The sequence below is a fragment of the Abramis brama genome, assembly GCF_963993115.1.
Source record: "Abramis brama genome assembly, chromosome: 4".
Classification (NCBI taxonomy): Eukaryota; Metazoa; Chordata; class Actinopteri; order Cypriniformes; family Leuciscidae; genus Abramis; species Abramis brama.
The window spans coordinates 58,247,924-58,265,423 of NC_139966.1; the positions used below are offsets into that span (position 1 = coordinate 58,247,924).

Genomic DNA, 17,500 nt, shown 5'->3' on the forward strand with positions numbered 1-17,500 from the left:
GAGTGATTTGACAATTCACAGCCACCGAATCATGAATACGAAAAAAATGCATACGAAAACTTCATTATACACACTTCTGTTCTGATGTTTTTAGCATCACTATTGGCTGAATAAACTATAAAGCAGACTCACACTCCTGCCAGAACCTCGATGGAGCGAGTGTGTGGGCCGTAGTGTGTGTCCGACACGTTTTCCAGTGGCTCCTGGAGGTCCATACTGACGCCCCGCTCGGAGAAGTCCAGCTCACTGAACATCTTCATATGAGGGGAAGAGAAATCCTGGAAAACAAGGCGATTCAAAGCATTTTTACGGTCTTCTGTCGCCTCTGGAGGATTGTCTCACATTAGAAAGGTGAAGCTGGTGTTTCCTGGTATTGTGCGTCCAGAGCACAAACACTGCAGGTGTGTGCGACGGAGATTGCATAACGCATAACAAAACCTACATTAAAAAAATAACACTGCTAAAAATTATGGTTTGTTTTCCAGCACGAACATCCAAACATTCTTCAATCAAGATGCATTTACTGGAGAAGCGACATGACTGAAGATATGAAGTCTTGTTTACTGAAGAATGCATCAAAATGAAGTGAGTTTTTGCTTTGAACAGTTTATTTTTTCTGACCCCATTGGAAGATATTTGTTCTTGTTTTAAGCATAAAATTGCTTAATTAAATTTTTTCTTAATATCTGAAGTCATTTTGCTTCCCCAGTAAATGTCTCTTGATTTAAGACTGTTTCCCAGGTCAAAAAACACTAATAATATCTATTGCAGCATCAGCTCATTTCTCTCAGTGTCTGAAACGCTTCGTTCGGAGATTCAGTCTCTCTAAGCTCCGCCTCTCTGAGAGCTGCTCTGCTCTGATTGGTCAGAAAGCAAACGCTCATTATCATATCTGAATCTCAGCTCTTGATCTCAGTGATACGAACAGTAACGATGGCGTGGGTTTTACCGTATCAATCTCAGAAAACAGCGTCTTCTCCACACGAAAAACACGAACCAAACTCTTCCAGTCTCAGATACACTACAGCGTTTGAGGGCGGAGCTAAGAGACGCTGCTCAGCCAATCAGGACCAGAGGCGGGGATTATGCAAATTAGTTACATAGAAGTGATTTAGCTTTTATTAGTTACATTGTGACAGGAAGTGAGACTGGAATCACTGACGACTCATTTCACGCAATTGAAAATCACTTATTTCTTTTAGGAGACAATAACTTGATTTGATCTTTGAAACTTTGCAGAGCTTTCACATTCACAAACCGCTCTATACACTGCATGAAAGAGAATGTTCCAAAAAAGCATATCTGTGACCCTGGACCACAAAACCAGTCACACAATGTTTTGAATTTAATTGAGATTTATACATCATCTGAAAGCTGAATAAATAAGCTTAATGTATTAATGTATGGTTTGTTATGATAGGACAATATTTGGCTGAGATACAACTTTTGAAATTCTGGAATCTGAGGGTGTAAAAAAATCAAAACATTGAGAAAATCTCCTTTAAAGTTGTTCATTTATGTTGGCGATTGTGCTGCATTCACTCACAAAAATAAATGTTTTATATATTTACGGTAGGAAATTTACAAAATATCTTCATGGAACATGATCTTTACTTAATATCCTAATGATTTTTGGCATAAAAGAAAAATCAATAATTTCGACCCATACAATGTATTGTTGGCTATTGCCACAGATATACCCGTGCGACTCGAGACTGGTGACGTGATCCAGGGTCACATTTTATTAGTTTCAGCTAATGATAATGAAGAGACTCACCATGAAGACGGGCCTCAGCGAGAGCAGCTTCTGCCCCGTCCCGCCCCAGTCTCTCCAGTCTAAATACTCTCCTTCCTCCAGGATGAACTGGTGTCCGTCGAAACCCTCGTGCTCGTATCCAACCCACCTGAGACGAGTCGAGGAGGAAAGCATTCATCAGATGTTTAACCCTCTGGTGCTCTTCATTCCGAAAGAATTTACGTTTAGTTTTTTAAGAATTTTTTACTTCATCGGAATCGTACGAAACTTGGTAAAGGTTTTGGCACTTGCTGTGTGAACACACAAAATCATGTTGATGATCTGAACAGGTTTAATGATCCTGTAAAGAATATTCACACTTGAGCTCCTCGCGCTCAGAGATGATGAACGAGACGAATCTCCTCTAGTGGAAGCGTGAGGAACTGCAGCCGAACAACATCTCACTGAAGATCAGATTATCAGAAATCAGACTCACATCTGGAACACGACTTGTTTAGATTTATGGTTTTGATTTCTTGCAGTTTTAGAGTAAAACGTGATTTAGAAAATATATATTTCATATAAAAATTGAAAATAGTATTTTTGTGCATTTTCATAACAATACACATAAAATTCTGTTACTTTTTTAAAGTTCAATTTTTAAAACGTTTTTCACTTCAGCAATAATCTGCCAAGTGTCGTGTTTAAAAAGAGATCAAACTTAAATCTGTTGCACTAAAGCATTCAAGATTTACCAGTTTAAGTTGGAAATGTAATTTTCAGGTCTATGCTCAAAAAGTGAATAAATGGATTATAAATACAGTGGAAATGTAATTTAGTATAAAAAAATCCCCTAAAATACAAATGATTAAATAAAAAACATTATCAAACTAAAATATAGTACATTCATTTCTTTAACAAAAACAAAAAAAATCTGTAATTTTTGACGCATGCGAAGAGCAGACTCACAGGCCTCCGAGGATCTTCAGTGATTCCACACCGGTCAATCCGTGATCGTCCGGGTCGGAGAAGGAAAACACGTCTCCCTGCACCTCAACACCACGGCCCTCCAGACCAGCTTTCTCATACAACACCGCCTGAAGGAGAGCGAGAGATCAAGAGCCTCTACGTTTACATGCAGCCAAATAATCCGTCAGTAACGGGATTGACGGCTCGATCGGACTGACACGCCTTCATGTAAAACACCGTAATCGATCCGATTGTTTATTCCTTTTCTAATCCGATCGAGAGAACGTGAACACTTGATCGGATTGAAAACCGAAACTGAAAGGACTGCGCATGTGCAATGACGTAAAAATTGCACATATTAATGTCATATAAATGAGTTTCCTGTCATCCTATAATCCTCCTTTCACTCAGAGTCAGTCCTGGTTTCAGACTCTCATCCACACATGACTGGTTTTGGGCATTTTTACTGTGTGATCAATTAAGTCTGCTGTTTAAAACTAATAAACAACCAATGTAGGAGAATAATTATTATGCGCAAACAGCGGGAAACTCTGTATATTCGTGTGCGCATGTCAAAAAATATATTCCGATTTGAAGCTTGTGACTTATAAACACGCACATCAACCCGATCACATGTTCACATGTAAAAACTACATTCAGATTCAGCAATCAGAATGAATTCAGTCCGACTGAAACACAAGTTGTGCATGTAAACACTGTAATGCTTGAGAAGACACTGAAACTTTAACACACCTTCACTGTAGTCGGGTTCTCTACTTTCGGAAGGCCCTGTGAAAGAAGCACATGTTAGCGGAGAAACAGCATGAAGATGTGTGTGTAACGCGAGTGTGTGTAGGCGTACCATACGCAAGGGCCTCAAAGAGCCCACGATCGGCGACGGGAAACCCCAGTCCTCGGGAAACGGATATTCCCCGGTCTCCATCACTGCCAGCAGTCCCTGGAAACCTGGATCACTGTAAACCAACCACCTGTAGACGAGAAACCACACCTGTCAATCATCAACCGGCCAATCGCAGAGCACCGTTGGCTATGGTATATATATCTGTATATATCTCACACTCTAATCTTTATTATGTTGGTTTGACAAAGTATTTTTCAAGCTACAACCACCAAAATTGGCTCAAACCTTCAGACTGTTCTGACTCGGGTTGCTGTATGTTTCCTAACTGATCCGACTTACGATTCTCGTTAAACGGACGATCAAACCTAAGAAAAGTCCCATAGACTTTCATTGAGGGGGGTCAATACTTTTGCACAATAAGACTTTTGAGTATTTAAGCTATCTATCACTAGCAAAGCATGACTACTATCCTAGCACAACATGTTAAAACATGTAAGCAATGTGTTAAATCATGCTAGTAACATGCTAATCATGCTAAAACATGAGAAAGCATGTTAGCACATTGTTAAATCATGCTAGCAACATGTTAAAACATGTCAGCAACATGCTAAATAATGTTAAACTCATGATATCAACATGTTAAATAATGCTAACAACATCCTAGAAACATGCTAATTCTTGCTGACAATGTGTTTTTAAGTTATTTATACAAGGCTTTTATACAAGGCAGTTTTTCACAAAGTTTACTCTAGTTATTATTCCCCCTTTTCTAACTGAAACCAAAAGAATAAACATTTTACCCTTCAGTCTGAGTGGCGGATTAGTGGCTTCTGGCATTGTTTATATGGTGCTGTGTGACTAATGCCTCTGACTCAAACACCCTCATAAAGCATAACACACTTATGAATCATCAGGAATCTCATGATTATGTTTTCAAAGCGACCTTCCACAACACTGCCACTCTTTCAACTCACACATACTTACACTTTCTAAAGAAAATCAGAGTGGTGTGAGGCAAATCATGGTAAGGTATTCTGGGTTATTTTTAGCATGCTGCTATGAGGTTGATTTCTGAGGTATTCTTTACAAAGCATCACATGCCCAGTTATTCATAGTGAAGATGTGCATGCCAAGAGCTTCAACTTGACCACACACACCCAACAACAGTGTCCAAACACACACCCCAGTAAACGTTCAAGGTCTGAGCAGGGCGTGTTTGTGAACTTACAGACCACTGTGGACTTTGATAGAGCCGGTGTTCAGAGGAAGGCTGAAACTGCCCACTTCCTCAGTGATATCCACATACTCGGAGCTTCTGCCCCTGCCAGTGGGCTCGGTGAACAGCTCGATCCGGGGAGGAGTGTAGTCCTACACACACACACAGAAAAACACAGCACTCACTGCAGTTACTTTTGACACTTCAGAATACGATTGATCGCTTACACTTAAACCGATTATGAAATCGCAAATGCTGTGATTATTAGTTATGTGCAGCTTGTCAGTGACGTACGGCTCAGTAAACGCGGCTCACTCTAAAAACACTGCGAGTTCGAGTCGCTTATAACGTGCATTTGAAAAAGTAACACGCGTCAAACATCTTTCCAAACATGAGAAGCATTTATGAACCTCTTGTCCAGCAAAAGACAACATTTATTAACATGCTTTTAACTCCCTTCATAAGGACAGCTGAGCTCCTCCTTCTGTGAGATGATGAGCTTCTGACACAGAATAAGGCAGTCGTGTGTTTATTAGTCATGTTTAATCAATCAAAGTGTTTCAATCTTCTGTTTATTCAGATACAGATAGTATGATGCCCATAGGGATTTCCTGGAATTAAGTGTGTGATACGTGCGCATAAAATAATCGCAGCTTTTGCCAAATCGCGTGCAGTTTCATTGCGATTAATTGTGAAGCACTATTTCAGAATGTTTTTAAAGAAGATACTCTTGAGGTTTCTTACTCTGATAGCCAGGCGAATTGAGCCAATGACCATAGGGACAGATGTTTCTTCGCCCTCTTCCGCCCATTGATTGGGCAGTTCGTTAACGCTTTCCTCTTCCAGAGCGATGCATCGTCCCTCAAACCCTGGTTTCTCATACAGTATCCAACTGCAATAGGCCAAAGTGCACAGTTAAATCTAAACTACCGAAAGGCACATCATCATCATCATCATCATACACTGAGTACTTGATCTCCATCCGTATTTGCTGCTTACCATCCTCTGACCACTTTCACAGATATGACACTGGACAGTTGCAGTTGTGTAGCATCAGGTTGATCCCTGTAGAGCTCAAAGGACTGACCGTTGAACTGATGGTGCTCAAATATCACAATCTGATGGAAACAAGACACATTTAATCATCCCAGCACTTTATGGACTTAACTCTCTGTATGGGGGCGCTTTGAATTACTGCCTGACTGGTACAACAAGTTAGAGTTGATATTTAAAGCATAAATTAAATTCCAAAAACTTGGCTCTTGTTATGCAAACAGAACAAGGCAAGCAGCTTCTAATATTTGAAAATCTCTGTTAGGTCATAAGTTTGAAATGTTGGCAAACCTTTGCAGGACGCCGATGGATTCCACGAGCAGTTGGAATCTGAAAAATAAAACATTTGCCCTTTGTGGTTAGGAGAAAAATGCAGGTAATTGTTTTGAAAGACAGTCAAAAATATGATGCAGCGATGTCCCAAAGATTTTACCCTTTAAACATAAAAACTTCAAATTTCTCATGTTGTCATGTAGAAATACAGACATGCATGAATAACATGCTGGCGTTCATTCTTCTGAGCGATTGCAGATATGAACAAACACATTTCTGGGATTTACAAAGAAAATAGACATTGGTGATGGACACATACATTTGGGAGTTCTCTCTGAGGTTTAGCTTGAGGGATTTGGACTTCTGGAAATTGAGATGCAGGTGGAATCGTAACGTCTTGGGTTTTCCCGTCAGCTACGTCAACAGCCGTTTTCGGATCCACTAGACCAGGTATGGAGGCACTTTCTCTAGCCACCTAACCAACCAAATACACACAAACACTGAAATATGTGACATGTTTTACCCTACGAGAAACGCTAGCTGGGTATTTGAACGTATAAATGTGTTATTGCTGTGGTCATGTAGTGTGATGGATGAATGAATAAATGAGGGATGGCTGACCAGTGGGTCGATGTTATTTGATGATCCAGTGGTTTCAGGCTCCTTTGGAAGAAATTTCTCCAGGAAACTAGGCAACTTGATGTCTTCAAAGGAAGGAAGAGGTGGAGGAGCGCTAGCATCTGTTTTCATAGTGACAATAGGGTCTACTGTGGTTGCTTTCAGGTCAGGCATCAGGGTTGGTCCATCAGGTTGCAGAACAACATCAGAACCAATCTGGATAGTGCTGGGAAGTGGGGGTGTTTTAGTGTCTGTTAACAAGTTGACTTGGTCAGGTGTCAGGGTAGGTCCATGATCCTTAGTAGGTTTTAGAACGACCTGGGAAGTAGTCTGGGTACCACTGGGATGTAAAAGTGCATTAGAGTCTGTTAACATAGTAACTGTGGGATCTCTCAAAGTTGTTTTGAGGTCAGATGTCATGGTAGGTCCATCAGACTGGGTACAACTAGGTGTAGGAAGAGAATTAGTGTCTGTTAACATTGTGACCTGAGGGTCTAATGAAGTTGGTTTCAAGTCAGGTGTTTGCATAGGTCCATATTCCTTATTAGGTTTTAGAAGAACCTTGGAACCAGTCTGGGTATCACTGGGAGGTGCATTAGAGTCTGTTAACATAGTAACTGTGGGATCTCTCAAAGCTGTTTTGAGGTCAGGTGTCATGATAGGTCCATCATTCTTGGTGTGTTTTAGAACAACCTGGGAACCAGTCTTGATATCACTGGGAGGTGCATTAGTGTCTATTACCGCAGTGACTGTTTGGTCTCTTGAAGTGGTTTTGAGGTCAGGAATCATGGCAGGCACAACATCTTTGCTGGGTTTTAGAATAACCTGAGAACCAGACGGGGTAGAGCGGCCATCATTCTTTGCAAGGACTTTCTCTATCATGACCTGTTCGGGTGATTCTGCAGTTGGTGCCAGCTGTGATTGTGGAGTTGACGTAGACCCAGGAGCATCGCTGGGTGATAACAGCACATCTGAAGGACACTCAGTGGGGCTTAAAAACTCCATGCGTCTCCCTTTGCTAGGGCTGCGGAGAAGGCTAACAATGGAGCACCTCTCCAAACGAGACCTTGTTTTCACTGGTTCTGTTTTACTTTCATCTGACTCCTCCTCTTTTTCTCCCTCTTCCTTTTCAGACTCCTTCCTTTTCCTCTGGAAGATCAGGGACCTAGTGAGGATGCTCTCACGCTCAGGTTTTGTCCACTTAGGTTTGGAGTCCTCCTTCTTGGCCTCTGTGTCTTGGCTCTTGCAAACTGAACTGGGAGCTAGATCCAAAATGAATTCCCTCCTTCTCCTCAAACCAAACTGGAACTCCTCCGGATCAAAGGGTTTCTCTAAACGGTCTTCTCTGATGACTGGAAGGACAAACGGAGGGGCTTGCGGGCGATGATGGTTGTGTTTGCGTTGGGGAAGATTAAACGGCATTGCTAGCCTTTTCACATTTGCAATGAAGTCATCTGGGTCGATTTCTCCCGATGCATCCAGGTTGGTCTTCCTCACAGATGTGCCGAGCTTAGGTTTTGGTTCTGAAATCAACTGCTTCTTCTTTATAGGACGTTGCAGATCCACATCAAGCCAGCTAGATGGAGAGTCCCTGTTCAGGGAGGAGCTTCCAGGTGCAGAAGGGATTTTTGGAAGGAGGAAGGGTTTGGGGATAAACTCCTTTTTTCTTGTGGCTGGATCTGTAGATTTGCTGGAGGGAGATGGGGATTTCTCACTGGCTGATGGCAATGTGTGGGAGATCTTCTCTTTGGTTGAGGCATCAGGAGGCAAGGTCTTTTCCTTCAGTGATGATGGTGAAGCTGTATTCTTTTCATTAGTTGAGGCAGGCAAAGTGGAGGTTGTCTTATTGGCTGAGGCTTGTGGTGATGTGGTATTTTCATTAGCTGAGTCTGATGGAGTTTTCTTTTCTTTGGATGAAGGAAGTGGAGTTATAGTCCCTCCATTGGTAGAGGGTAATGGGAACGAGGGTGATGCTGGTGGTAGCGATGTCCTCTCATTTTTAGTAGTCTTATCATTGGAGACTGGTGAATTGGTTGTGGCTGGAGGTGGAGTGTTTTCTTTAGTTGAAGACTTTTTATTGGTTGAGGCTGGCAAAGTGGAGGCTGTCTCATTGGTTGAGGCTGGCGGAGGTGTAGTCTCATTATTAGTTGAATCTGGGGGAGTTTTAGGTGCTTCGTTCGTTAAGCCTAATGGAGGTGTGGTCTTGTAATCACCTGGGCCTAATAAAGTGGAGGTCGATTTAACGGTTGATGATGGAGAAGGTGTGGTCTTTTCATTTGGTGAGCCTGACAATGTGGAGGTTATCTCGACGGTTGATTCTGGTAGAGGTGTGGTCTTTTCTTTAGCTGATGCTGTTGGAGGCGTGGTGTTTTCAATAGATTTGGCAAGCGATGTGGAGATTGTCTCGTTAGTTGAGGCTGGTGGAGGCTTTGCCTTTTCATTAGTTGAGGCTGGTAAACTGGATATTATCTCATTAGTTGAGGCTGTTGGAAGTGTGGCTTTTGGAGGTGTGGTTTTCTCATTGAGTGAGTCTGATGGAGTTGTGTTCTTTTCATTAGTTGAGGCAGGCAAAGTGGAGGTTGTTTTATTGGTGGAGGCTTGTGGAGATGTGGTATTTTCATCAGTTATGCTTTTATTAGCTGAGTCTGACGGAGGTGTTGTCTTTACATCAGTTGAGGCTGGTAAACTGGATATCTCATTAGTTGAGGCGGGTGGAAGTGTGGATTTTGGAGGTGTGGTTTTCTCATTGATTGAGTCTGATGGAGTTGTGTTCTTTTCATTAGTTGAGACAGGCAAAGTGGAGGTTGTCTTATTGGCTGAGGCTTGTGGTGATGTGGTATTTTCATTAATTGTGCTTTTATTAGCCGAGTCTGATGGAGGTGTTGTCTTTACATCAGTTGAGGCTGGTAAACTGGATATTATCTCATTAGTTGAGGCAGGTGGAAGTGTGGCTTTTGGAGGTGTGGTTTTCTCATTGATTGAGTCTGATGGAGTTTTGTTCTTTTCATTAGTTGAGGCTGGTGGAGGTTTATTCATGTCATCATTGGAGCCTAATGAAACAGAGATTGTCTCAAGGGTTGATGCTAGTGGAGGCATAGTCTTTTCATTAGTTGAGGCAGGCAAAGTGGAGGTTGTCTCATTGGTTGAGGCTTGTGGTGATGTGGTCTTTTCATTCGTTGAGTCTGATGGAGTTGTGTCCTTTTCATTAGGCAAAACTAAAGTTGTGCTCTTGTCATCACTTGAGGCTGGTGAACTGGAGACCGTCTCATTTGTTGATGCTGGTTTAGTGGTAATCTTTTCACCGGCCTGGCCAGACAGCTTGATAGATGCTTCATTGGCTGTGGATGACGATGAAGTGGGCTTCTTTTTCACAGAGCGCAGAGATCGATTCTCATTATTGGTTGGTATTACAGGAAAAGTATTATCAGGTAACTGATCGTCTGTCTCTGCAGAGTTTATGTCTCCATTTACTATGGATGTAATTTCTGTACTAGTGGTTTTACTCTTGGTTTTGTCTGTGCCTCTGTCTTTAGCTTCAGTGCTGGTCTTTTGTTGTTGTTGTAAGTCCCTTTTACTGGAAGCTTCTCGGCTCTCTGATTGGCTCTGTGGCCCGTCTCTTTTGGGACCACCTCTCTCCATATGTGGAATATGAGGTGAAATTATAGTGTCCGCTTTATCATTTTGTTTTTTTACCAGTGCAGGGTTCGGTGTTGCCAGTGCCCTACTTGTAGAAGCATCTTTATCTTTAGTCTGATCGTACAATTCAGTAGAAGAGTTTTTCTCTGTATTTTGGGTTTCTTTACCCTGACTGGTTTCCATAATTGTTGTGTCGTCTTGTTTAATCTCTTTGGGCTTTACGGCTAAGCTGTCCTTTGATTTACCTTGTTTAGTTGTCTTCGCTGTAATTTCACCTTCTATCTTTTGCTTGGTTGGCTTTGATGTGTTGACCTCATTGCTGTGTTTGTGTGGCTCAGTTGTTTTCAGTTGTTCGGTTGCTTCTGTCCTCTGATTGTTGTCTTTTTCTTTACTCTTATGGTTTGGCTTTGATGGTCTTTGTGCCTCGTCTGATTTTGGGTCATTTTCAGGGGTATTTTTCACTTCATGCACACATGTAGAGGTGTCTTTCTCAGGTAAGACCAACATATCTCTCTCACTCTCTCTGTTCCGCATGGCATCTTTCCTAGAAGATGCTTTGCTGCTATTGGCTGGCACAAAGAAGTCTTTAGAGTTGGCCGCTTTCAGGTCCTCCGGGGATGGTGGTTTCTCTTCATTTGTCACAGATGGATTCAGTTTCCCTGACTCTCTAAACAATGTGTTTACAATCGTGTCTCTGTTCTTCCGCCCCTTTCCTTCTGAGCTCTCTTGAACAGGCTGCTTTTTGTTGCTGTTTTTCTGTTGCTCTTCAGTTTTTGAGTCAATGCCTGTCCGCTCTATATTCACTTCATTCGAGCTGTTCTCGCTCTCCTTTGCATCCATGCTTTTCATTTCTTTGAGACCTTCTGTGTCCATATCTGAAGACTTTTGTAACCTCTTTGAGTCGGTGTTTGATGTTGCCTTCGTGCTTTGCATTATATCCAACTTTGGAGGAACTTTAGGTGTTTTGCTCACAACCTCATCACCAGAAGTGCTTTTCACATACTGGTCTGTGGTCTTTAAAGCGTCTCCTGCATCAGATTTTGGGGTTATATTACACACTGTGTTGCTCTTGTTGTCCTTGACCTCCTGTTCACCTTGACCCATTTCTTGTTTGTTCTTGCTGGTGGGGCTGAGTGGTTCTTTACTTCGTCGTTTCTTAGATCGCGAGCCCGTCCGTCTTGGAGATTTCACCGACAGGCTCTCGTCAATAGGAGATGAAACTGTTGGTGCAGAACATCTCGCTTTATCCAACTCTGTATTCCCAATGTTCGAGTCACTAGTGCTCTCTGACAATGCAGGTTTGCTTTGTGTTGCATTGTGGGATTTGGAGTCTGTTTGATCTATGGGTTTGGGTTCTCTGCTGGTATTTGCTGTAGATTTCTCAAAACTTCCAGAACGAGATGCTTCATTACGACCAGCTGTTTTTGAATGTCCTTCGTTCAATGCATGACCAGACACTCCAGATGACAACGTTAACTTCTCTTCTCCCCGCTGTCCTGCGGTGAAATTCATTGCTCTCTCTTTAACCGTTTGTTTCGGAGGTGCAGAACTGGATCGCTTTCCATCATCTTCTTTGAGTCGAAAAGCCACATTTCGAGCTGGAGAAATATCCAGATGGCGCAGGTTTGTGGAGCTAATGACAGCTTTGGTCGCTCCTCTTTCAAACAGACTGATTTTGTCTGCGATTCGTCCCTTTTGATGACCGGACTTCACATTAGTGCCGTCCACTCTGTCCTCTGGACATCTGTAAAATAACAAACAATAAAAGTCAAACGGGTAAAAGAGGTTCAAGTGCTTTTGACATCTCTATGACGTTTAGCATCCACTCCCTTCATTAGTCGTTTACTCATTGTGTCTTTCTTTCCTCGTTCTCTATCTTCCTTGTTTCTCCTCCTTTGTTCTTTATATCTTTGAAGCAAACCACAAACCCAAAACTGCATGACTTCCCGCTCTTCAGCACATTTGCATTTTCGCTTTTATAGAAAGTGACTAACAAAAACACTATTTTCAAGACATTATTTCAAAAGTTGCAAAGATTATTAGATAATTCAAAGCATGTTTCACTTCTCACTCCCTTTTTCCCTACTTTGAAAATGAATGAGTTTGCTTCAAAAAAGCATTAAAAAAGACTCTTGCGCAATATTCAAGCCTAAAGTATTATGGTAGATTTGTGTGAGGATGAGATTTGCGAGCTGCAACAGAGAGAAAGACTAAGTTATTAGTAAATAACAGTAAATCAGTGATAAATGGTACCATAAGTTGGTCTGTTCCTCCCATAACTATTATATGCAGGAGTCACGTGGACTGCTGTTATGATACTGTATATAAAACAATCACTGATCACTTTCCCTGAATGACAAATAACCCAAACATCTTGAATGAACTTCAAAATATATCTTGTTTTCAGCAAAATAAATGAATCATAGAGGTTTTGGAATGATGTGAGAGTAATTTATTTTTAATTTTTAGGTGAACTTCTTTTAGGAGTAGAAAAGCACAAAGCTGACATCTAGAAAAACTGGCATTTAACTATGCAAGCTCTTAATTGTTATGAAAATGACTCTTTCAATGCAGAAAGCTCTTTGAACAAGGCCAGGAACATTAACCAACAGGAATTACAAGAACCTGAGATATTTCACAACATGACGCATGGTGTTTTGTCATGATTTTCTCTGAGAAAGTTTTCCCACGTTTAGTTAAAGTTTTATTTTAAACATAAACTGGTAACACTTTACAATAAGGTTCATTAGTTAACTACATTAGTTAGCATGAACTGCACTTATACAGCATTTATTAATCTTTCTTAATGTTAATTTCAACATTTACTAATACTTTATTAAAATCTTGCTAACATTAGTTAATGCACTGTGAACTAACATGAACAAACAATGAACAGCTGTATTTTTATTAACTAACATTAAAAAAGATGAACAAATAAAGTAACAAATGTATTGCTCATGGTTAGTTCATGTTAGTTAATACATTAATGTTAACTAATGAACCTTATTGTAAAGTGTTACCCATAAACTTAAAGTGTTCACAGATCAAATAAACACAAAAGGGCTTTCAAAAGTATACTGTGTTTGTTAGTTATTTCTGTAAGAAAATCAGCAAAACAAACAAACTGGTTAAACAGGTAAATTTACCTTGCTTTCTCATCAGATCTCGGCCATTTAGGATCCGCAGAGCTTTTAAGCGTCACTTGAGGATCTTCATTAGAGACCAGCAGCTTTTTAGCAAAGATCTTCTCGCTGTGAGACACTTTGATACTCCTGCGTTTGGATTCGGCGCTCTCGGTCATCCTCACCACGGGTTCCTCGTCCATGTCTGCTTCAGTGACAGGTGAGCTCGGGGAATCAGCCTTGTCCTCGCTCAGGTGTGTTTCCACCCATTCTGCTCGGACGAAATCCTCACGGCTACCTGAGTTTGGCTCTTCTGAACCGGAGCATTCCTGAACATTGTCTTCCGCCTCCTCAAAAACTGAGTCAGCACATGCCGACTGTGGGCTGGTTGCCAAACTGGTTGCTACAGGACTATCAGGCTGAGGACTGGTTGGTGATTTAGTTTTAGCCCCGCCCACATCTCCATGAGAGCTCCGCCTCCTCCTTCCAGATCTTCTACGTCCCATTTCCTCTGTGTTATCTTGATCAGAGAAGTCAGGTGTTGATCTGCTTCTGTCACTCTCAAACGACTGACTGCGTTTGCTTCTTTTTACAACGGCCTCGCTGTTTTCACTTCTGCTTTGCTCTTGGCACACCTGGGTTCTCGGATGTTTGGCATTCCGGCTCGGGGAAGGGCTTTTCTCTGCTGGAACGGTTTCCTCTACTGCAGGACTGTGTTTCTCATGTGCACCAGCAGTTCCTGTGTTGTCCTCTTCAGACGCCTCCTCTCGCTGTGTTTCGGAGTCGGGATCATCTCCGCTCAGAGCTGGGCCGCTCCAACCCCACGCCAACCAGCTCCCGATGCGACTGAGCACCCCTGGGCTGCGCTCCTGTGGACTCTCAGCCTGCAAACACACAAACACACATGCAAAATCATGAGGGATTGATCTGTAACACACTTAATGTTGTTTTCAGGCTCTACTAGAACAGATTTTCCTGCTTGAATGTTGATTATTCTCCTCATATTCTCCATTGTTGCGGCTCCTCTCTTCCCAGTCTGTCAGTAACGCTCTGTTTACTTCCTGTCTCTATGAAGCCCCTCCTTCTAAAAGCACACTGTGCTCTGATTGGTCGGCTGGAGCAGTGTGTTGTGATTGGTCGAGCCCTTTGAATGTGTTTGGGAAATGTCCCGCCCCTTACCTTATCCACCAGTTTAACACACTACTAACTAACTCAACCAGGCCCCGCCCCTTTATTCTGCGCATGAATTATTATAATGAGGAATATTGTGACGTGTTCGTTCCCGGAAGAAACTCAAGACTACAATGGAGGCGTTTCAGGAGTTCAGAAACACTGATATAGAGAATAACTAAGAGCTTTTTCATGATCAAACAGCAACATTAAAAGCATTAAAGCAAAAAGACAGATCAGCCAAATACTAAGATATTCTCCAATTTTTTTTTCAATTTTTTTTTCACTCAGTATGTTTATCATGTAATTTGTAATGAAAAAATTGTAATGCATTAAAAAAAATTCCACAAGAAAACCCTCACTATTATATTCTAATACTCGAAAATTAGATGTTCAAAAAATATATAAACATATTGTTTTACATATTATTTAAAATACTTATATTTATAATATTATTATACAAACTTAATATTTATAATAATATAATACATATATAAATAGTATTACACAATATTTAATTTACATTTCTTAAAATATTTAAAAACAGAACACATGGATTATCAATTGACAAGTCTGACAGAACGACACAATCTGTTAAACACCTCATGCTTAAATCAAATGTCAAAATAGCAGATTATGAAGCTTTATTAACAGTTAAAAAAAAAAATAATAATGACCATCACTGCCATCAAAGATTAATTTTACACTTTTTGAAGGAGACCCATGTATTGTTATACAGACACAGCTAATATATTGGATTTAGTTTGGATTCCAATGACATTTTTCTGCAACTAATGGTATCCAAAGGCAGTTCATGACTTTTTGTCTAATGAACTAAAGCAAAGCGTGCCAGAGAGTTTTCCTCTCTCTCCACAGTCAGTCTGAGAACACAGCGAACACGGAACGTTCTGTCAATGTCCTCTCAAAGTAATGAACAAACATTCTTCCAGTGACGGTTATAGAACGTTCGTTCAAAGTTATCTCTGTAATAATGCTCTCAGAACGTTAGAACGAAAACATCATTCATGGTACGTTTAATTTCCAAAACGTTTTTTTTTTTAAATGTTTCTATACTTGTTTTAGAACGTTCAGAGAACATTCAAAAGCAACGTTCTTATAATGTTTGAAGAATGATACAACGGAATGTTCTGTCAGTCAACATTCACACATAACCAAGAAAATGCGTTTTTAAAACATTTGGGAAAAAAAGGAACATTCAGAAGTAACGTTTTCATAACTTAATGCGAACTACTTAGAATAGCCTATACTTTTGTTACCTAACACAGGATTTGGAAAAAAAATTAAACGGAGAAAAATATTATTAATAAAGAAACGGGGAAAGATTTCATATTCATCATCAAATCTCACACAGTCATTGTGCTGATGTTCAGAACTCACTGTCCGGATCGGCGGCGCGCGGAACACCCAGAGAAGCGCGTCTTTCGTCCCGCCAGCGAGAGTCGTGAAATGATCCAGCCCTGCGGCTCAATGAATCCAGATCGATAAAAGCGATCAGGAATGAACGTCAGGATCAATAAAAGAACGCTTGAGGATCGTGAATTATTAGTGATCTGCAGGGCGCGCGCAGGAGCTCCTCTGTGACGCGCGCGCGCGGGGAGAGACTGAGAGGATTGAGTTTCAGAGGATCAGATGAACCCAATCCAACACAATGAACAAGAGAACAGTCACAGAACACTTCAGTTTTCCAGCCTCCCAAAGTGAGTTTAACACAGTGATGCTCACGGCTGCTGTCATGCTATTCATTTTATAAACGTATTTAAAATATGAAGCTGAAAGCTGTTTTCATGATCATGCATATTTTTATTTGTATGTGCAGCAAATTATCTCCTTAAAGTATTTTGTAAACTGTTTTAAAAGTAACTTTAGGTTCTCCAAGCAACTTTCTTCCAAGGTTAGTTATTGTTAACAAAACCTAGAGAGAACGTTCCTGGAATGTTATTAAAATAACATTAGGGGAACCTTCCCATTTCCAATGGAGACGTTTTTTCTAAGCACAATAATCAAGATATTTAGGCCAAATCCATTTATTTTCAAACAACTTATATACAGTAGGAAAGCCCAATACTCACAGAGATGAATCATATCAGAACGCACTGATGCTGGAGTCTCGCGTAAAGAAGAAAGAGAAAGCTCAAACGTTTGCTCTAATTATTTACCTGCTTCTACACGCACGTCACACCCACACCTGTCCTGCTCGTGCACAGACCTGTTCACTTCACGCGATCTGGAGCCATTCTGACCATGCAGTCAAGTGTGTAAACACCGAGAAACTCACCATGATCCAGCGTTGTGTTCAGCGTTCGCGTTCACCTGTGAGGATCCATCGGTCGAGCTGTTGCAGGAACAGGTGTGTGTCGAGAACAGAGGACACGACAGGTATATCTACTGTTGTGCAACGGCTTCAGTCTAACAAACACACGCTGAATTATTCATGCACTCGAGGCCAACACACACACCCATGGTTAGACTCTGGCCTCTAACACTTTAATGAGCCGAGGGGGTTCAGGAAAACACACGAAACGAGTCTAAGCATACACATACACACACACACACACACACACACACACGTCTGAGGGAACATGCTTTGACTGTATGTTATGGGTCTCTAACCCGGGGCTAGTTGTAACACACTTGTTTTAAATACTTCCACACATGCATGACGAAACTGAGTGTATTTAGTGGGTTAGTTGCAATATCAACACTATATTGAGAAAAAAAATGTGCCAAAATTCAGTAATCTTTGGAAGATATCACTGAACATTTATTTAACCATAGCAAAAGTAAAGTTCTTACTTATGCTTATTTTTCATCTGTTTTTTGTGTTT

The 17,500-nt window shown here is 41.1% G+C and overlaps 1 protein-coding gene across 1 annotated transcript in view; it reads right to left on the reverse strand.

Moving 5' to 3' along the window:
* Window positions 1–17,078, reverse strand: part of crybg1b (crystallin beta-gamma domain containing 1b) — a 29,717-nt gene extending 12,639 nt beyond the window's left edge. The window contains exons 1-13 of the mRNA XM_084111016.1: window positions 16,951–17,078; window positions 13,509–14,368; window positions 6,730–12,106; window positions 6,428–6,583; window positions 6,127–6,165; window positions 5,782–5,900; window positions 5,527–5,674; window positions 4,795–4,934; window positions 3,567–3,693; window positions 3,458–3,493; window positions 2,705–2,832; window positions 1,778–1,904; window positions 133–278 (exon numbers count right to left, since the gene is read on the reverse strand). Coding sequence (XP_083967142.1) covers window positions 133–278; window positions 1,778–1,904; window positions 2,705–2,832; window positions 3,458–3,493; window positions 3,567–3,693; window positions 4,795–4,934; window positions 5,527–5,674; window positions 5,782–5,900; window positions 6,127–6,165; window positions 6,428–6,583; window positions 6,730–12,106; window positions 13,509–14,368; window positions 16,951–16,953 — 7,406 coding nt within the window. The 5' untranslated portion in view covers window positions 16,954–17,078. The remainder of the gene's footprint in view (window positions 1–132; window positions 279–1,777; window positions 1,905–2,704; window positions 2,833–3,457; window positions 3,494–3,566; window positions 3,694–4,794; window positions 4,935–5,526; window positions 5,675–5,781; window positions 5,901–6,126; window positions 6,166–6,427; window positions 6,584–6,729; window positions 12,107–13,508; window positions 14,369–16,950) is intronic.
* Between the last annotated feature and the right edge of the window lie 422 nt (window positions 17,079–17,500).